General features: G+C 41.2%; 1 protein-coding gene across 2 annotated transcripts in view; it reads right to left on the bottom strand.

Moving 5' to 3' along the window:
* Positions 1-14,152: 14,152 nt before the first annotated feature.
* COLQ (collagen like tail subunit of asymmetric acetylcholinesterase) overlaps positions 14,153-22,639 on the bottom strand; it is a 140,665-nt gene continuing 132,178 nt past the window's right edge. For both annotated transcript variants that reach the window (XM_089669871.1, XM_089669872.1), the window contains 4 exons: positions 22,455-22,574; positions 20,386-20,491; positions 18,907-19,009; positions 14,153-15,996 (listed from right to left, as the gene is read on the bottom strand). In XM_089669871.1, coding sequence (XP_089525997.1) covers positions 15,927-15,996; positions 18,907-19,009; positions 20,386-20,491; positions 22,455-22,574 — 399 coding nt within the window. In that variant the 3' untranslated portion in view covers positions 14,153-15,926. The remainder of the gene's footprint in view (positions 15,997-18,906; positions 19,010-20,385; positions 20,492-22,454; positions 22,575-22,639) is intronic.

The following is a 22,639-nucleotide window of genomic DNA, read 5'->3' as shown; positions in this document are numbered from 1 at the left end:
ATTCTTCTTCTTCTTTTCATTCTTCTTCTTCTTCTTCTTTTCATTCTTCTTTTCATTCTTCTTCTTCTTCTTTTCATTCTTCTTCTTCTTTTCATTCTTCTTTTCATTCTTCTTCTTTTCATTCTTCTTCTTCTTTTCATTCTTCTTTTCATTCTTCTTCTTCTTTTCATTCTTCTTCTTCTTCTTTTCATTCTTCTCATTCTTCTTTTAATTCTTCTTTTCATTCTTCTTCTCATTCTTCTTTTCATTCTTCTTCTTCTTCTTTTCATTCTTCTTCTTCTTCTTTTCATTCTTCTTTGCATTCTTCTTCTTCTTCTTTTCATTCTTCTTCTTCTTCTTTTCATTCTTCTTTTCATTCTTCTTCTTCTTTTCATTCTTCTTCTTTTTTTCATTCTTCTTTTCATTCTTCTTCTTCTTCTTTTCACTCTTCTTCTTCTTCTTTTCATTCTTCTTTTCATTCTTCTTCTTCTTCTTTTCATTCTTCTTCTTCTTCTTCTTTTCATTCTTCTTTTCATTCTTCTTCTTCTTCTTTTCATTCTTCTTCTTCTTTTCATTCTTCTTTTCATTCTTCTTCTTCTTCTTTTCATTCTTCTTCTTCTTTTCATTCTTCTTCTTCTTCTTTTCATTCTTCTTTTCATTCTTCTTCTTTTCATTCTTCTTTTCATTCTTCTCATTCTTCTTTTCATTCTTCTTCTCATTCTTCTTCTCATTCTTCTTTTCATTCTTCTTCTTCTTCTTTTCATTCTTCTTCTTCTTCTTTTCATTCTTCTTTTCATTCTTCTTCTTCTTCTTTTCATTCTTCTTCTTCTTCTTTTCATTCTTCTTTTCATTCTTCTTCTTCTTCTTCTTCTTCTTCTTCGTCGTGCCCCGTGACTGCCCAAATGAGTGAAGTGTGCGGTGATTCTAAGATCGACGGCACTCATCTGCATGTCATACTGACTGACAGTATTATTTCTCTTCCCCAGCAGACTCCAAGGGCATTTAAATTAAAGGTACAGTGTTCTGCACTAATATAAAGGCTCTCTGAAGCCTAGAAACCCTTTTAATAAGTTAAATTCGCGGCGAATAAATTCGCATCGAATCGAATTTCTCCCGCAAATTCGGCGAATCAGCCGAATCGAATTTTTGAATAATTCGCTCATCTCTAATTGGGAACACTACACATTCTATTCCAAATCAAAACATGAAGACAAATACAGTGGGGCAAAAAAGTATTTAGTCAGCCACCAATTGTGCAAGTTCTCCCACTTAAAAATATGAGAGAGACCCGTAATTGGCATCATAGGTAGACCTCAACTATGAGAGACAAAATGAGAAAAAAAATCCAGACAATCACATTGGCTGATCTGGAAAGAATTGGAATTTATTGACTAAATAAGTATTTAGTCAATATCAAAAGTTCATCTGAATACTTTGTTATATATCCTTTGTTGGCAATGACAGAGGTCAAACGTTTCCTGTAAGTCTTCACAAGGTTGGCACACACTGTTGCTGGTATGTTGGTCCATTCCTCCATGCAGATCTCCTCTAGAGCAGTGATGTTTTGGGGCTGTTGCTAGGCAACACGGACTTTCAACTCCCTCCAAAGGTTTTCTATGGGGTTGAGATCTGGAGACTGGCTAGGCCACTCCAGGACCTTGAAATGCTTCTTACAAAGCCACTCCTTCGTTGCCCGAGCGGTATGTTTGGGATCATTGTCATGTTGGAAGAACCAGCCACGTTTCATCTTCGATGCCCTTGCTGATGGAAGGAGGTTTGCACTCAAAATCTCACGATACATGGCCCCATTCATTCTGTCCTGTACTTGGATCAGTCGTCCTGGTCCCTTTGCGGAGAAACAGCCCCAAAGCATGATGTTGCCACCCCCATGCTTCACAGTAGGCATGGTGTTCTTTTGATGCAACTCAGCATTCTCTCTCCTCCAAACACGACGAGTTGTGTTTCTACCAAACAGTTCTATTTTGGTTTCATCTGACCATATGACATTCTCCTAATCCTCTTCTGGATCATCCAAATGCTCTCTAGCAAACTTCAGATGGGCCCGGACACGTACTGGCTTAAGCAGGGGGACACGTCTGGCACTGCAGGATCTGAGTCCCTGGCGGCATAGTGTGTTACTGATGGTAGCCTTTGTTACGTTGGTCTAAGCTCTCTGCAGGTCATTCACTAGGTCCCCCCCGTGTGGTCCTGGGATTTTTGCTCACCGTTATTGTGATCATTTTGACCCCACGGGGTGAGATCTTGCATCGAGCCCCAGATTGAGGGAGATTATCAGTGGTCTTGTATGTCTTCCATTTTCTAATTATTGCTCACACAGTTGATTTGTTCACACCAAGCTGCTTGCCTATTGCAGATTCAGTCTTCCCAGCCTGGTGCAGGTCTACAATTTTGTTTCTGGTGTCCTTCGACAGCTCTTTGGTCTTCGCCATAGTGGAGTTTGGAGTGTGACTGTTTGAGGTTGTGGACAGGTGACTTTTATACTGATAACAAGTTCAAACAGGTGCCATTGATACAGGTAATGAGTGCAGGACAGAGGAGCCTCTTAAAGAAGAAGGTCTGTGAGAGCCAGAAATCTTGCTTGCTTGTAGGTGACCAAATACTTATTTTCCACCATAATTTGCAAATAAATTCTTTCCAAATCAGCCAATGTGATTGTCTGGATTTTTTTTCGCATTTTGTCTCTCATAGTTGAGGTCTACCTATGATGCCAATTACAGGCCTCTCTCATCTTTTTAAGTGGGAGAACTTACACAATTGGTGGCTGACTAAATACTTTTTTGCCCCACTATATATCAAATGTGTGTTGTTCCTCTAAAAAAATTGAAGAAAAGTGAATATTAGACTATTCAAAAAAATAGCAGTGTTTGTATTCTTCTTTACAAACGCAAACATTCACTATATAAACTGAAAAATGTTTGAAGATTTTGCTTTCCTTTGAATCACTTAATTAATATTTAGTTGTATAAGCACTGTTTCTGAGAACTGCTGTACATCTGTGTTGCATGGAGTCAACCAACTTCTGTCACCTGTGAACAGGTATTCCAGCCCAGGATGATTGGACTACATTCCACAGTTCTCTATTTCTTGGTTTTACCTCAGAAACTGCATTTTTGATGTCACCCCACAAGTTTTCTATTGGATTAAGATCCGGGGATTGGGCTGGCCACTCCATAACGTCAATCTTGTTGGTCTGAAACCAAGATGTTGCATGTTTACTGGGGTGTTTGAGGTCGTTGTCTTGTTGGAACACCCATTTCAAGGGCATTTCCTCTTCAGCATAAGGCAGCAAGACCTCTTTAAGTATTCTGATGTATTCAAACTGATCCATGATCCCTGGTATGCGATAAATAGGCCCAACACCGTAGTATGAGAAACATCCCCATATCATGATGCTTGCGCAACCATGCTTCACTGTCTTCACAGTGTACTGTGGCTTGAATTCAGTGTTTGGGGGTCGACTGACAAACTGTCTCCGGCCACTAGACCCAAAAAGAACAATCTTACTTTCATCAGTCCACAAAATGTTGCACCATTTCTCTTTAGGCCAGTCAATGTGCTCTTTGGCAAATTGTAACCTCTTCAGCACGTCTTTTTTTCAACAGTGGGCATTTGCGGGGGCTTCTTGCAGATAGCTTGGCTTCACATAGGCGTCTTCTAATTGTAACAGTCCTCACAGGTAACTTTAGACCTTCTTTGATCTTCCTGGAGCTGATTGTTGGCTGAGTCCTTGCCATTTTGGCTATTCTTCTATCCATTCGAATGGTAGTTTTTCGCTTTCTTCCACGTCTTTCATCTTTTGGTTGCCATTTGTGATCATTTTAGCTGAGCAGCCTATCATTTTCTGCACTTCTTTATATGTTTTCTCCTCTCCAATCAACTTTTTAATCAAGGTACGCTGTTCTTCTGAACAATGTCTGGAACGACCCATTTTCCTCAGAATTTCAGAGAGAAATGCACTGTAACCAGCATGTACAACATTTGCTGCCTTCCTTCCTTAAATAAGGCAATAATTGCCACCTGTTTTTCAAAGAATGAATGACCTCACTAATAGAACTCCACACTGCTATTATTTTGAACATGCCCCTTTCAATTAGTGATTCAATTACACACAATCAGCAGCATGCATGTCATGACTGTTGGGTCTGTTGGATTTCTATTACTCTACTACACCTGCTAGTAAATTATTTGCCATGTAGAAATATAATTTCTACCAAAAACAGTGATTGATCAGGTTAGTGATGTCTGACTGCTATTATTTTGAACACAACTGTATATCCTCTTCCAGCATTCCACTTCCTCTTCCAGATGGCTGGAACTCGTAGTTCACAACAGCATTGGTCCCTCTGCCAATCTAGCTTTCTGAACTACATATCCCACAATCATCCGATAATCCCACAATCCTCGGCTCTTCTGTCAGGTCCTTCTCTCTCTCCATGCCTCTGAACAATATTCGCTATAACAGCTGAACACTAGAGGGAACGCTAGCTCAACATAGTTTTTATTATGAATGTGTTGTGATGACGTTAGCCAGCACTGGACTACACTTGTATTTTTCGTAATGCAAGGCACTTGAACAGGGTGTCTCAAAAAACAACATCTCGACTCTGACAGGGCTGGAATGCAACTGATTGGTGTTCTAGCGTATACCTTGCACCCCACCCTAAGTAACCTTGGCCAGCTTCTCCCTTCACAGAGCCCTTCTCAAGCATAGTAACTTCATTCACATTATTTTCTGGACAAACCTCACATGACAAATACAAAGCCCCTGGGTAGAATCTGGCCTGTTAGGCCTTGTCATGTGGCCCTCGCACCCTATTTTTCAGCTGGAACATGGCGGAACTCCACTTCCCGCTCTCACCCTCCGCTCCCGCTCCATGCTGTCACTTGTAAACACAGAAGTCTTTTATGTTTAGAAGGGACAGCTTTGCTCTCGAATCAACTTATAGATCCCTGCACACACTCACGGCGGGAGAAAGATCTCCAGAATCTGAGAGAGAAAATGGTCTCCCTGCAAGGTGAGTGCTGCCTAGAACCAGATCAGGTAGGAAAGGGAGGAAGCTTTGGGAGTTGGGGTCGCACACTGTGCATAGTTCACCTGTGCACTCTGTACTCAGCACACTCCTGAACTCTGCAGTTTGTACGTAAAACACTCCAGAACCCTGAACTCTGTACTCTGTACCCTGTACTTGGCGTACCGCTAAACCCTGAGCTCTGTACATAGCACACCCCTGGAAATGCACTCTGTATATAGCACATCCCTGAACCTTGCACATAACACACTTCTGAACTCTTCACTCTGTATGTAGCGCAATCCTGATCTGTGCACTCTGTACGTAGTGCACCCCAGATACAACCGGTCCTTTGAGAACCACCATACTGCTGATGAAATTGAGTTTGACACCCCTGTCCTATATCTTAAAGCCCAACTCCGGTAAACTGCACCCACACTGCAAGGGTTAACTGCTCATTTAGTCTAGGGGAGAGGAAGAGCACTTCAGCTTACCTGATCCTCCATTCCTTTGGCACATGGTGCTCCCCACACTCAGGCGGTGGACTGTTCCTTGGCATCATATCGTTCAATCACATTCAGAGCAGACCTCTGAACCCTGCATTGGTCTTCAAGGCGTTAGGACCTTAAACCACCGGAGCAATGGGGGAGAAGACACTGCGGGGACTGGTTTAGCAGTGTGGAGGATTGGGTAAGTAGATCCACTTTAAGTTCCCTAGACTTAAATGAGCAATGAGTGCAGAGGATCATTTTTAGGTTTCCCTGAGTTGGTCTTTATCGTTCTACACCAGCTTTGTAATTATTTGGAGGAATTGAAATATATAATGGTAATATTTGAGGGCTAGGGCATATTTAAGAGATTGTAAGGAGACACTCTAAATAGAATGGTATTTTCTGCAGAACTGGACTTTTGTGGAAGGCTTGAACTACAGCCACAAGAGCTTTCACATCTACAAGAGGCTATTGCATATAGAAGTGGTGATAACGTGTATCCTTGGCAGATCTCTCTGCAGGGAGAAACCCCTGAAATTAAATAATCCATGGTCACTTTTTCAAAGCGTATAAAACTTGCACCAGAGACTACATCTAAATCTTCTCAGGGTGGCCCAGAGTGGCAGAATTTAGCAAGATAAGAATTTGATTGCCATCACATGTATATTTATATAATGTATTTAATAGATAAAAAATAAAATGATCATTAAGCACATGACAGATATAACTTTATATTTCTGCCTATCCAAATTATAATGTCATTTTATACTATTAAAACAAACTTGTGTATGTTCACAAAGGTGGGGTCCTTATGTGCTTTAAGATGCCTCCTGATATCATATATGTAGGTGTATTACAGAAAAAAATATAATACAGTCAGGGGAAAAGTTTTATACAAAGATTACAACAACCACATCATTTTTAAAAAAAAGTTTAGTTTTTGTTCAATGACAAGTGAACCGCATTTATTGGTAATAACCTCAAACAAACACTTTCTGTGGCTGCTGGTAAGGACTCGTACAGCAGTTTTAAGGTAGTTATGTCCATTCTGGTGTACAAACTTGTTTTGGTTCATGAATATACTGTATTTTCTTTGTCCTTTTTAAATCGTCTATTTCAGGCCATGCTACAACAATGTGGTGACTAGCTATTCTGCAAAATTTATTTTGTTCTGAACTACGTGTGTTTTATTCAATGGTTTGGAGTCTTTTATTTTTTCATGACCCAACAACTTTTGAGCTTTATATAACAGACACATTTCCTGACATTCTGCTATAGTAGTTCTCAATAATACCTGCAATGTATGGGTTCTTTAAGGATAAACATTTCTATGCTGTTTTACCTTATCCACCATGCTTCACAATTAGGATAGTATTTTCGTGCTAATAATGACTGCTTTGATTTCAGTTATGCAGTGGAACATTCATGCAGTATTTGGAGATATATATATATATATATATCATTTTTGGTAATTTTTTAATTTTATCCTTTTTTTAAGAGCAAAGATTTTCTGCGAGGTAACCATTCATACTACTGTTTAAGCTTTTTCTAGTGCCATGTAAGTCATGTACTGTATATAGATAGGATAGCCCAAGGGTCTCATCTCCGCTGTGTTGTCCTGGTAACTTTACCAACATAAAGGCATCAGTAATTTTTCTGGGACTTTACTCCTGAATTTTGATCAGTGTTTTTCCTTTCGCACACCATACTGGAATTAACCTTGTAGGAGTGGAGTTCTGCTGTGACTGAGGACTGGTATCCGTATAGAACACAGGAAAAGTATCCTGCCAGCTCACCACAGATCTTCTTGCAAAGTTGAGTCTTTTGGTAAGACGTTGCATGCCGGTGCATTGCCATGCAACGTTCTGGAAAAGAACATGACCCTTCAACATGATATGCCTGAGGAAGAGATCCTGTGCATCTTTGTGACATTACATTTTCGTGTGATCTCCAAATAAAAGTTTGGATTTTGCAATAAGGAACTGAGATGTGCTGATGACATATTTATTCTTTGGTCCTGATCACTAAATGTTGCACTTGTTCAGATCTAGACAGAAGAACCTACAAGTTCATAATACATTTAGAATGTGTACGTGTAGAAAACTGGTTGTGGGGGGTTGTAATTTCCAGGGGGTATATTGGTTAATAGTTAGAAAATGCTACATAGGTGTAATACTATTACAGCAAGTTGGAGCATCTATTAAAGAGGAACTAAACTCTGGAAGCTGTGTCCAAGGTACAAGACCAAGGACTAATGACTAGAATTGCCTGTGGTCCCTTTGCACGTGAAACCCCATCGCCTGCTCTACAAATTTAGCTAGTTGCTGACCGCAGATAGCCAAATGATGGCTGCATTGCGGCCAGCCAGTTCTGGGAGGGCGTCATATGACGTCCTCCCAGAACCTGCTCTCCTGCGCCCCCCGGGGGTGTGCCCCCCAGCGATTTCCCTGATCGCTGTGTCCTATGGACACAGCTGATCATGTGATGTTGTAAAAGGCCAATCTCAGCAGCTTTTTACCACATGATCAGCCATGTCCAATGACACGCTGATCACCAGGAAAAGCAATTGCCGGTTCTTGGCTGCACTTTCCTCACACTGTCAGAGTCAGACAGGCTGTCAGAGTCGGCAGTTGTCAGAGCAGGGATTGGCACTGATCATCAGGGCACTCATCATCAGTGCCGCCTATCAGTTCCACCTATCCGTGCCACCTCATTAGTCCTGCCTATCAGTGCCCATCAGTGCTGCCTATCAGTACAGCCTTATCAATGCACATCAGTGAAGGAGAAAAATTACCTGTTTGCAACATTTTATAATAGAAACAAAGAAACTTTTTTTCTAATTTTTTGCTCTTTTTTTGTTTATAGTGCAAAAAGTAAAACACCCAGTGGCAAGTAAATACCACCAAAAGAAAGCTCTATTTGTGAGAAAAAATGATAAAAATTTCATATGGGTACAATGTTGCATGACCACGCAATTGTCATTCAAAGTGCGAAAACTGAAAATTGACCTGGTATGGAAGGGGGTATAAGTGCCCGGTAGGCAAGCAGTTAAATAAGCTTCCAGCTTTTATAGCAGCTGGCAATGTTTTTAAAATCCTAGTCCACCAGCTGCCAATTATTAACAGCACTGGTAGACAAGTGGTTAATGAAGGTCAGATTCTATTTTAGAATTCATTCAGAAGATACCTAGACAATACTTAGGTTTTCATATTGTAGCCAGGTGCTGGGGTACAGCAATAAGGAGATGGAGACATTATAATAATAAAATGAACCTTTATTCTATATAGCGCTTTTAAAGGTAGCTTCTCAAACCGCTTTACAAAGAAAACACAAGAAACACACAGGATGAAACAAAGGAAATAAAAGGGACAATTAGATGAAAGCTTGTCTAAAGAACATTTTTTTAGATTTGATTTGAATGACTTTAGAGAAAATGATTCTCTGATGTTTTTTGGAATAAATTCCAAAGTTTTGGGGCATAGCGAGAGAAGGCTCTGTCTCCCATTGAGTGTAGGTGAGTAGGGGGACACAGTAGACCAGAATTTGAGGATTGGAGGTTATAAGGGTGAGAGTAAGTTGATAAAAGTTCAGACAGATAATGGGGTGCCAAACCATGAAGAACCTTAAAGGTGAGCAAGAGGATCTTAAAGTCTATGCGAAACCTGATGAGTAGCCAGTGCAAGGACTCTGGATAGGGGTAATATAGTCACTTGTACCAGATCTAGTCAGGATTTTGGCTGCAGAGTTTTGTACATATTGTATTCAATTAATAGTGGATTTATGTACACTAACAAGTAGAACAGAGGTAGGCCACTTTAAAGAGGTGGAGATCTAACTGAATAAGGCAGAAGTCACAGATCACCTGGCCCAGTGTCGCCTCTAATTATTGCACTACCATGTCACTATCGCATGCATTGCACGGAAATCATGTATTTAAATCAGGTGGTGAGGAGGCAACATATCACTTCCTCACCACCTGTCAAACACAATAGGATTTCTTTCCAGAGGGGCAGCAGTGCCTGCTGCGCTTGTGAATGAGCACTTAGTTGCATTCAGCAGCGGCACCCTTAGGGCTGGTTCACACAAAAATTTGGAGGTGGTAAAACCCTGTGGTTGAGTCACAGTTTTGCCTCCCCCAACCCCTACCCCTTTTAGCTGCTGAGGCAGCAGCCAAAGATGTACACAACCTGCAGCAGGAATTAAACCCCCTGTTGCTTTTGGTAGGTACTACCACCTGGCATCATGACCCATTCAAGTAAATAAGGCCACTCTGCAAGCTCCCCGCAACTGCATGCTTCTGCGGGGTTCAAGGGGTGCACTTGCAGAGCACTCATTCACTTGAACGTGTCATGCTTGGCAAGTGCTACATCCATAATGTAGAAGTCTATGGCTAAGCGCAGCAACTACGCAGGAAAGCTGCAGGTACACTGCACCCATGTTGTGGGTAAACCGCAGCTCATCAGTGTGAAAGCTGCCGTATACTATTATGCCCAGTGTATTGCTTCACACTGACCTGAAGATCTCTTCTTTCCTGCTGCTGGCATCACTCTGGAGACCACTAGCTGGGATAAGAGGCGGAGTGCAGTTGGTATCATTCCGCATGGGACAGGAGCTGGCACTACAGAGGAGGCATCAGCTTATACGACTCTTTCTTCCTACTACAGCTCCAATTCAGTAGTCCCTCTGCATTGAACTCTGTTTGATACTCTGGGATGGCGGGTCAGCAAACCCAGACTGCAATCTATCAGTCACCTAGCCGTGATCTACTGGTAGATTGTGATTTACTGGTTGCTCAACCCAGAGTAGAGCATTGCAGTAGTTGAGTCAGGAGAACACAACTGTATTGATCAGCTTTTCAGCAAAAAAAAGATGTTGTGACAACACTTTGTACATGTGGATCAAAGTTTGAACTAGCATCAGATATCGCCTCTAGATTTTTTAATTTAGACTGAAGCTCAAGTACAGAGCAGGGGCGGACTGACAACTCATGGGGCCTCTGGGCAATAGGGGATCATGGGGCTCCTGTGTATTTGCCCAAACTCAAAAAAGCCTATGAAAAAGGTATCAGGGGCATCTCATGGGGCCCCCTACTGACCCCGGGCCCTCGGGCAGTGCCTGAGTTTCCAAATGGTCAGTCCACCCCTGGTACAGAGCCATCTATAGATAGGCTGCCAGGACTAACCTTACATAATTGATGGGGGCTCCAAAAAGCATGACTTCAGAGTTGTCAAAGTTTAATTGAAAGCAATTGCCCTTAATTCTTCTCTCCCACTACTGCCCATAAAATTCTATGCAGAGCTGAGAATCCTGGGAGTTATAGTGTAACCAATATATGGCTGCTGTCTCAAACTACATTTCCCAATATACACTGTGCAGTAGGAGAGAGGATTTTTATAAAACTGCTAGGAAAAAGTTCTTCCTCTTGACACTGAAGAAGTTAGACAGAGAGTACCTTTGTCTGAATATTCACCTACCAGCTGGATACCATACCAGCATAGATGCAAGCCTGAGGCTGTGAGTGAGGACACCCAAGGGTAGAGCAGCACTGCCCACATCACAGTACCTTCACTGCAAGGAGACTGGAGTGTTCACTCACCCTCTGTTCCTCACTGCTGATAATCGGAGGCTTGTGGGGAGAGACTGAGGGGGCTCCTCCCTTCTACAGTAGGGGTCACTGCAGCATCCCAGGGAATAATAACAGAGGTATTTGCTCATTGCTGATACTAGCAGGGACTGAGCAGGACACCCGTGTATCCAATCTATACCACACTCATACTGCACCCTATACTGTCCAAACCTAGACTGCACCTATACAACCCTATTCTGCATTATACCGAACCTTTACCACATCTGAACTACATCTGCTGCGCACCTGTGCTCAGACTATACCATACCTATACTGCACGCAAGTTAACTGGGACTGTTTTTAGGTGCACTGATGCTCTTAAAGGGCCCCAGTGATAGCCAGCAGAAGAAGATCTCAAAGGACTGCCCCCCCCCCCATAATAATTATTATGTAAACCCCCTTTTGTTCCCCTGCCCCTCTCTGCTATCATCTTCCTTTTATTTTGGACGGTGCAGTCTAGGACTAGAATCACCGCCATAAATTCATTCCGGCAGTATAGTTCAAGGATTTTGTAGAATAAACTTTACTACTGCTCACTGCTGCACTTGAGGTGGCCTAGCTACTGTTTATGCTGATCTAGACACCAAGGGGTTTATTTACTAAAGCTGGAGAGTCCAAAATCAGACTCCCTTCTGCATAGAAACCAATCAGCTTCTAACCTCAGCTTGTTCAATGAAGCTTTGGCAATGAAACCTGGAAGCTGATTGGTTTCTATGCAGAAGGGAGTCTGATTTTGGACTCTCCAGCTTTAGTAAATAAACCCCCAAATGTCATTGTATACCTAGTCCTTAACTGTTAAACAATTTGGGGATGATTTACTAAAACTGGAGAGTGCAAAATCTGGTGCAGCTGAGCATGGTAGCCAATCAACATCTAACTTCAGCTTGTTTGATTAAGCTTTGACAAAAAAACTGGAAGCTGATTGGTTTTTGTGAAGAGTTGTACCAGATTTTGCACTCTCTAGTTTTAGTAAATCAACCCTTTTGCAAGCTGTTGTTATTACTATGTTAATCCAGTCTATGCTTGCCTAGTTACCAAATATATTGGGTCACAATATATTAAGTTTGCCTTTACTAACTGGTTTGTTAGCGCTGCTACTGGGTACTAAGTGTTACCTTCAGTGATTTCCTGTGATATTATATGTCTCTACAATGGTATTTTATGACTGTGATTGCACTCCATTGTGATTTTCCTTCTAAACGTACATGAATGCACAAATCTTGTAAGAGGTTCATGCCTTGAGCCGACATTTCCAGTACTAAAGCTGTAGAGTTGTAAATGTCAGATAAATGTACAGTCCTCTTATGAAATCTGTAGAAACAGGTACTGCATCATCTTCACAGTATACATACACTATATTGCCAAAAGTATAGGTACACCCCTCCAAATCATTGGATTCAGGTGTTCCAATCACCTCCATGGCCACAGGTGTATAAAATCAAGCACCTAGACATGTAGACTGCTTCTACAAACATTTGTGAAAGAATCAGTTGCTCTCAGGAGCTCAGTGAATTCAAGCGTGGTACTGTGGTAGGTTGTAACTTGTGCAATAAGTCCATCTGTGATATTTCCTTGCTACTAAATATTCCACTTTCAACTGTTAGTGGTATTATAACAAAGTAGAAGAAACTGGGAACAACAGCAACTCAGCCACAAGGTGGTAGGCCATGTAAAATGACAGAGCGGGGTCAGCACATGCTAAAGTGTACAGAAGTCGCTGTCTGCAGTCAATAGCTAAAGACCTCCAAACTTCATGTGGCCTTCAGATTAGCACAACAGTGCATAGAGAGCTTCATGGAATGGGTTTCCATGGCCGATCAGCTGCATCCAAACCTTACATCACCAAGTGCAATGCAAAGTGTTTGATGCAGTGGTGTAAAGCACACCACACTGGACTCTAGAGCAGTGGAGACGTGTTCTCTAGAGTGATGAATCACGCTTTTCTGTCTGGCAAATCCTATGGACGTGTCTGGGTTTGGTGGTTGCCAGGAGAATGGCACTCTCCTGACTGCATTGTGCCAAGTGTAAAGTTTGGTGGAGGGGGGATTATTGTGTGGGGTTGTTTTTCAGGGGTTGGGCTTGACCCCTTAGTACCAGTGAAGGGAACTCTTAAGGTGTCGGCATACCAAGACATTTTGGGCAATTTCATGCTCCCAATCTTGTAGGAACAGTTTGGGGATGGCCCCTTCCTATTCCAACACGACTGCACACCAGTGCACAAAGCAAGGTCCATAAAGACATGGATGAGCAAGTTTGGGGTGGAGGAACTTAACTGGCCTGCACAGAGTCCTGACCTCAAGCCAACTGAACACCTTTGAGATGAATTAGAGCGGAGATTGTGAGCCAGGCCTTCTCTAACATTAGTGCCTGACCTCACAAATGCGCTTCTGGAAGAAAGGTCAAACATTCCCATAGACACACTCCTGAACCTTGTGGACAGCCTTCCCAGAAGAACTGAAGCTGTTATAGCTGCAAAGGGTGGGCCAACTCAATATTGAACCCTATGGACTAAGACCCAGGATGCCATTAAAGTTCATGTGCGTGTAAAGGCAGGCGTCCCAATATGTTTGGCAATATAGTGTATATTGGACTAAACTAGAGACATACTGTATATCTGGTCCAGATAACATACAAAGGGACTTTGCAACTCTGCTGTGTTGTTTGAGTTGTGAAGTAAAACTTTTCTTATATTCACTGTCCATTTAAGTTTCTACTTTTTTTACCCATGGTTGTACACATTTCAATGCTAGTCCTTCTAAAATGGCCCTTTCCATGTATTGCCCATCCATAAATGTGGCAGAAAATCTATCCCTTACCACACTCTACCCAAAACTTTAAAATGTATGATTAGATTCATACTTTGACAGTCCAATGTCTATCAGAAACTAAAATATCACTTTTTGGATGGATTTACCCTTACTATTAGATTAACACTGAACATAGCTCTGAAATTGCAAATCTGTTCATACCAAATATTGTCCACAATCAATGCAATGGTTTCTGGATGTGTAAGGATTAGTCACAGATTTGAGACAGGAGATTGTTTTATTTTCACTGGTGAGTTCCATGATCAAGGGCATGCAGAGATAAAGAGACCCATGTGATTATACTGACAAAACTGATACAAACACTACATACATTAGCGCATTTTCATGGCATTACATTTTTTTGATGCTCATACTGCAACGCACTGACAACACTGCAATGCTGTCACCATATCCTGGAACACATGCATGCCAAGTCTTCATTTGCTTTGCTTGTGCCAAAGTTCAAACAGTAATTGTGTTATTTTACTTGATCATTGTAAACTGGCCCATAGGGCTTTCAATGGAAATTATTTAACATAGACAAATATGCATATTAGCTTGTTTTAATAACAGTCCAGAGTTTTTTCAGTCCACTTAAACTTTGTAGTATTCATACAGAAGTCTATGTACACTTAACAGGCTGCATGAAATCCCATAGAATGCAGACAGCATGTGCATAATACGTAGACATTTGGAACCTGCCAAACAGACATGGGACCAAGAGTACACAATACTATACAAAATATGACAAAACAGGACAGTGACGCACGTAGATGGCTAATGTGATATCTGAGTAAAAAATAAGAAAACAATTCTGCATAATATTATGCATGACATTATTAGAGCAGCAAAAACAGCAAAGGTATACAGAAATGTACATTAATAAAAATAAATTACAAGGTCTACAAAAAGGTGGAAATTAAATAAGAAGATGGACAAATTTATGTAACAAAGTATGACATTTTACACTTAAGAGTGCTTAAAACAGCAGTACATTACATCTGGTCTTACTAGAACTATATACAGCTATTCTATTATTTTTTCCTTTTTTATCTGAATTTAATATTTTTATATTTGATTGTAAAATAGGTATTATTGTTTATGGCTTAGGTACTATGACACAGCACAGCATCTATTGACCATATTTTAGACCAAAGGACGTGCAAGCTATATGTCGGGGTGTTGGGACTGCTACACCAACTTTATTAAACCCTGAATACTGCTTCATGCATTGACATTGATTTGATAACACAAGGAATCATCCACAATGTTTTTTTTCTTGCTGGAGCAACCTTGAGTGCTTGGTCTACACAGCATTATTGTCCACTTTGACCACAAATTACTCTTCTTGTCAACTTTTTTTTCCAGAAATCCCTTTCCTTGTCCTCTTCGTCTTATTTAATTTCCTGCTTTATCTCAGGGCACCAGACCAATAAGATTCACAAGAGGAACTCGAGACTAAACACTAACTTTATAAGTAACATAGGAGGTACAGTACAATCCAGATTCACATTATCATTCAGAGGTTAAATGTTCTTCTGAAAATGCCACAAGTCAGGGTATGCTTGGTGCTCAATTCATAACAGTCGACAGAGGAAAAAAAACATACAAGTTCATTATCCAGAGTTAACAGTGCTAAATCGAGGTAATCTTGTCATGTTGTCTTCTTAATATAATATTCCTGTAGAGAGAGATTTACTGTTCCAGCCATACGCATTCGCCCTGTTAAGAGTTCTTATTATGAAGGTAAGTTAGAAACAATTCTTGCTGGCAAGTATTGATTGGCTTGTTTTCTTAAGACAGGATGCTGTGGTCCTATTTCTTCCAGTCAGACATTTTTATGACAATTCTCAATAAGCCATCGGCAGCAAGTTTTTCTCGTTCACTCATACTGTAGGGTTAGTCTATTGCCCAGTCATGATTAATTTCTTTTATGCTAGCACCCAGTGTTTGTGTGACATCAAAGTTGATTCTGTTCCTCTCCACTGGCTCTTCATGTGAAGTATCGGCACTGTGTGGAGTCAATGTAGCAATAAGATGTGCATCGCAACTGTCCATAAGATCTGTTGAAAAAAGAATCTCCATTTTATCAACTGGATTTTTTGTTTGATATTAAACACATATAATTTATTAAAATATTTTGTGTTTACTGAGGGAGCCATATACTGCCACTTACACTAACCTGCTTTTTTGGATACTATGGTGAGTGTTGCATCAAAGAGATGGTTAACTTTAAAAGTATTTCAGGTATGTTTGGCATCATGCCACATTGTATACAGTTTTCTTAAGCAAATCTATTGCAGTTTCCTACCTGAAGATCCTGTCAGTAACAACATTCTGTTAAATTAGATCTGGGGTTTATTTAAAGGCAAAATTCTAAAACAATAAAACCTAGAAGTTAATAGGTTACTATGCACAGCTGCACCAGATTCTGTGTGCACCAGTTTTAGTAAATCCCCCCCAAAATGTCATTGATGGGGAGCCATTATAAGATGAATGCTTTTCTTTTCCAAAATTTCTGTTAATAAAAAGATTACAGAGTGGGCCCACAAGCCACATGGCCATTAAACACCATAAATGCACATGGGAAAAATAGCACTGTGAAAGGGATTTCCTCATCAACCTGTGGTTGCAGGAAATAAAATCGCATTATCTATGGCTGGCCTAAGGCACAAAAAGAGCATTATTTTAATTTGATAACAAATGTGATGGTACTTAATTGAGAATAACTAGTATATAACTTTAAGCCTATGTAGTCGCCTACACATGAAGCTCTATAAGAACGGGACTGTAAGTATCCACTATAATAGACATGTAACAAAAACCTATTCCTACCATGAGAATGGAAAAAGAGAATAAGTGGAGAGGACTAAGAAGGAAGATGTGGGCAAAAACAACGAGGAAGGGATAAATTGGGGGGAAAAGTAGTAAAGGATAAGGGAAGGAGGGAAAGAACCCAAGGGGGTGCCAGGGTCAGGGAAGAAGGAAAGCGGGAGTACAAGAAATAGTGAACCCTCAAAGAATTGAGCAGTGGGAAAGAAGCAGTACAAGGCTGAGCAGGGTGGTATTTGGGCAGGTTTTATATAATAAGATGTCATCTCTAAATAAAGTGGTCTTGATTGACACCTGTTATCATCAGACCCTTGATATCTCTGTTCAGGCAAATGTGGGCCACCAGCTGTTCCAACACAAGGATATACAGTAAGGATGACACAGAGCACCCTTGGGGGCATCCACTGATTTTCAGTACCTGACTGCAGTGAGGAAGAAATGCTTTTTTACCTGAGGATTTTGAGCCTGTAAGTGCCGAAAGGAGAGCAATGGAGGGGGACAAGGAGGTGCGGGGGGCTGAAATCATAGATACGAAAAATGTGCGGCCAGAAACTGTGTATGAGCTTGCATTCCCACCAAATGTGAAGCATGGTTTCCCATGGGTGGTCGAATCTCTAGCAGTTCGGCAGAATGGTTTTGTACATTTTGCAAAGCAGTGTCGGGCAACGGTACCACCACATAAGTATTTTGTAGCTTTTTTTCTTGTACTGCTGAGGAGATACAGGATTTGTGCATGAGTGTGAAAATCTTAACAAGTTGGGCACCTGAGAATTCAACGCTCAACTCCTTTTCCCATTCCCTGATGTAATATGGGGGCCTCCAATGTAACAACTTTAAGAGAATAGCATAGATCTGTTTGATAAGCTGAGTAGGTTGTTCCCTCTGCAAACAGAGATGCTCAAAAGGGGTCAGATCTCTGTGAAGAATGGCTATGGAGGAGAGGGAAGTGAGTCACAGTCACATAATTGAAAGTATTGCCACCAGTGTCCGGGGCACAGGGTAGATTTGTTGTTAAAACGGTTAGAGGTTGGATTCTATTTTGGTGTAGGGCTGAACAAATCGGTGACAGCTTATCTTGAGTCCACCCAAGAAAGGCTGGAACCGCTATTCCTGGGGTAAATATGGGGTTGTCTAAGTCTTGGGTCAGGGGACCTGTGTGTATGGAGAGCTGCACGCCTCTAAACTCCAAGAGCACGGAAGAAAGGGGAGGCAGAATGGTAGGGTCAATGCGTAAGGGCACCCATTGGATGGGGCACCCACGGAAGTGCTATCCATTAGGGAAGTCTTTAGTACTACTATTTAAGTATCAGTTAGTGATGTTTCATCAGCTGCAAAATAAAGATTTCCAAGTTAATGCTGGAATGCGAATGTGAAATCTAGTCATAAGAGGGTGGGTTTTAGGCTATAAAAGAACACAGTTTATTGACCAATATTGTCCCAATTTTATTTACTTTAGTGTGATATTTCTGCTGCATCTGTCTCAGATGTGGTTCTGTATTTTCAGTTAAGAAGAGGTTCAGATTCTCATGAAGATGTTCTACTATTTGCCTGTCATGGATCATAGGACTGCGTTTAAACGCCTCAATGCTTTTCATTACTAAGATGCAACTGCTGGTTCATGGTAGTTTCTGGCATAGGAGAGTTTGCATTGCTCTAGTAACATCGCAGCTGTTATATTGTTGAGTGACCAAATTAACAAAAAGCTTCAAACTGTTGCAGTGTCTGTGTAAAGCCATCACCTTATATTCACCTTTCCAGCCATTCCCTACCACTCCTTCTTATGTGACTGCCACTGCTAATGCCCAATGCTTTTAAATGTGGGGAGAGCATGCGACCTCCTCCTATGTTGTGGTCAGGCCTAGTGGGTAATCACTAGGCCCAACTATTGTCACATGGTTAAGGTGGTGACATCACTACTATTTCTGGATCTGACACCAGATGGTTATTTTGCTGGTGCCTGTGATGGAGGAAGGAGTGGTGGGGGAATGCTGGAGAGGTTAGTATAATGCAGTTGGTGGAGTGGGCTCTACACAGATAATGTCACTTTGCTCTAAATGGTGGGTCCATTTAAGAACACAATTTATGCTTTCTGTTGTGACCGTGACATGTGTGTTACAGGGAAAATATGCTTTCATACATACCCTGGTAGATATGTTCTGCAGGACTGGTAGCCAAAATCTTTACCATCACATTCCTCTACTGCCTCTTGTCGGTAGCCATCTCCACAATAGGCACGCTTGCAATCTAGAAGGTTGCATTGTCAGGTTATGAGTTTGACATTAAAGTAAGAAAACGACATTCAATAAACTTTAGTATATCACATTCTAACCCCCAGCATACACTAATAACATCTCGTAATTCCAATTCCCATCATAGACTAATGACCTAATATGATGCTTACTCCAAACTAACCCTAACAGCTCAATATAATTCTAACTCCAAACATACACTAATGGCCTAATATGATTCCAACTCCCAACATACACAAATAACATAATGTGATCCCAACATACACTAATAGCCTAATATGATCTATACTCCCAGTGTACACTAATAGCATAGTATGATCCCAACTCTCAACATCAGTTAATGGTCTAATATGATCTCCACTTCCAACATACACAAATTGCCTAATATGATTCCAGCTCCCAATATACACTAATGGCGTAGTATGATCCCAACTCCAAAAATACATTAATGGCCTACTATGATCCCCATTCCCAACATACACTAAGACCCCTTTCAGACAGGGCAGAACCATCAGCGGATCTGCTTGTGGGGGATCTGCCCGCTGATCCCCGCTGAGCAAGTGGATGACACAGCCCACTGTCCTCTATGGGCTGTCACATGGAAATTAACTGTCTGTCCATTTCCATCCGACTGTCATCCGATCCGATCAACCAGACAGATGGGGAACGGATTCCAATCCATCTGTTTTTAGTGGACAGGACCGAATCAGATGCAGGCGGGTGTAAACGGACTCATGTCCGTTTACACCCGCCGCTTCATAGGGAGCAATGGAGCGCCCGATTGGGCCCGCTTGAAAAACGGACAGGCGGACCCAATCAATCTGCTTGTGTGAAAGGGGCCTAATGGCTTATTATGATCCCAACTCTCAGGATACACTAATGGCCTAATATGATCTTAATTCTCAACATACTCTAATGACCTACTATTAACCCAACGTACCCTAATGGCCTATTTTGGTCCCCACTCCCAACATACACTAAACAATCTAAGATGACCTTTGAAACCTGAGAGTGCTAATTTTTTCTCAAGAGTTTCAATTAAAGCTTAACCAAGAGGAATGTTTCAGTATCTTGTAATATCCTAAAGAAATGAAGCAATAGCAGTGTATTTAATGTTGCGATCTGTGTTAAGTTTATAGTGACACAACACAAAGTGAATATTTTCCTAGGCATCCTCATGTATTAAGGCCACTGTTACTATGGCTCTACACATCCTGGTATTAAAAAACACGTCGAGTGTTTCAGTTATGTTTTCCTTCTGATATTTACAGTATAATAAAAGTATGTAACATTTAGTTGGATAAAAAATTTAAGCAATCATGATACAAAATTGCTACTCTCAATTTACCCCCGAAGGAAGGTTAGACATACTTATACAGCTGTCAGTTACAATTTTGTTGCCATCATCACATTCTTCTCCATGCTGGACTATTCCATCTCCACAGGTGCCACTGCCATCAGCCAAAAAAGCGGTGGTCTGAAAGAATTCCAATGACCTCATGATTACCGTTTTACAGTGTGAGCACTGAAAAATCTCTCAATAGCACTTATGGTCACAGTAATATGAACAGTGCCAGCTGTAAAAGTCTCTCCATCCTATGTTTATGAAAGATATTTTCAAGAGTTGTATGATAAATTGTAGGTGACCACAAAGGATTGCCTCCTCACCCTTCATACCTTTGTAATGCTAACTCTTCCACTCTAAAAAAGTGGACTATGTAACATGTTCCCAAAGGTGAACTTATCTTTTAACCAGGCTATACATGAATCAAACTTCAACCACTTCAGCCAGGACCGGCCAAATATCAATCCATATATTGGCAGACTGATTGTAAAGAAGTGGATCTATCAACCAACATGTGGGAAACTTTTCTCTCGACTACAGCTGGCAGTGCTGACAAGTGTATTGTGATCATTTTGAGGGAAGTCTCCCTGTTGTCAGAATAAAATAGTTCAGTAGAAGGGATTGCCCCATCCAAATAATCAAGCCATTTTCTTTTGTTCAACCTACTGGTCAGCATTAGCTCTCAGTGAAGCCGACTTTACCCCCCCCCCTCCCCATCTCCCTCGTCTCCCTTTTCCCCCTGCTCTCTGCCCCTCCCCCCTCATCCTAACTGCTGCATTCTATATGCTGTGTTGTATGTTACTTACTCCTGACCCCAACACCCTATTCACTATGTTATACTTTACATACTTGTGACCAAAGTGTTTTTTATTAATCAAAGTGACATATTTTTGTGTGCACAAAAAGCATATGCAATTGAAAATGTAATTAAAAAAAAATCATGTGTTCTGAGGTTCATGTGTGTCTGTGAGACTGCAATTTGTAGCTTGGTAAATCTGAATATTTTGTGGGACAAGGACTGTGGGACAAGGACTGTGGCTCAGGTACTGTTTAATCATCCCTCTTTATGCCACTCTTACTGCTAAGTGCAACCTGATCATTTGTCACAGTGCGATACACGTGCCGCAGGACTTCTTTTTTGGCTCCATCCCAGGGTTCCCCAAATGTTTCATAATCGCAGTCATGCTCACATTTTGTCACGCTGTTTTGACTTTTTCATTGAAAAGCCAGGCTGATTACTTGTTATGTTTATAATGTTTAAATGCCAGTTCTCTTAGTTTCTAAGAGAGTTTCTGTCATATTCAGGTTGTCAGTAAGAAATGTGCTCTCTCAATAAGTTTTCCATATTTTGGAAAGTTGTGGGGGGTTGGCAGTCCTTATCATGGTGGATTGATGGGACTTGAAGTTTAAACAAGAAAGACGACATTTGTGCTTTTTTCAGCTCAAATTGGCAAGTTCACTTTAAGTAGTTTTAATGGCTGAAGGCTTTTAGCTTTGTGCATTCCATGCATGAAAGCAATAAACCTTCTTTGTGCTGCTCCCTCACAGCCCTCCAGATTTACCTCAGCTGTCCTGGGACTCCCTGTCCTCAGTGGTTCAGACAGCAGCGGAAGCCATTGGCTCCCACTGCTGTCAATCACAGTCAGTGAGCCAATGAGGATAGATCGGGGGGCTGGGCTGAGCCATGGCTCTATGTGTCTTATGGGCGCATAGAGCAGGGCTCAGGAGCATGCACGCACTAGTGCCCCCCAAAGCAAGCGGCTTGCTATTGAGGACATTAGTCAAGGGGGAGGAACGCCAGCGAGGGGACTTGAGAAGAAGAGGACCGGGGCTGCTCTGTGGAAAACCATTGTACAGAGCAGGTAAGTATGACATACAGCTAAATATGTACTTATCCTGAACCAATGTAGCCACCATCTAAGGACTAGTAAGTTGCAATGTATTACATTTTTGTTTATGCTAGAGCACATTGGGTAATAGGTTCAATTTAATCATATACAAAATGATTGGGATAATACTACAAATTGTAAAAGCTATCAAGCAATACACATCTTTAGTGTATGCTATCTTTACCGTAAAGATTACAGTTTCATACCTGAATAGGTAGCCACCCATTTGAGTCTCTAAAATAAAGGGATCTGAGGTCCTTACGAAACGCCAAAGCATTTTCAATATCCAAGCTGTCCAGCTCCTCTTGTGTGTTAACAAGGAATATCTTGGGTAGAAAGAGAATAAACTTTATTATTGCCAGAAAGTTATACATTATCATTAACAAACATT

This window comes from Staurois parvus, unplaced genomic scaffold, assembly GCF_062004578.1.
Source record: "Staurois parvus isolate SC_StPar_1 unplaced genomic scaffold, SC_StPar_1.0 ptg000082l, whole genome shotgun sequence".
In the NCBI taxonomy this organism is placed as follows: domain Eukaryota; kingdom Metazoa; phylum Chordata; class Amphibia; order Anura; family Ranidae; genus Staurois; species Staurois parvus.
This window is presented reverse-complemented; position numbering and strand designations above follow the sequence as displayed.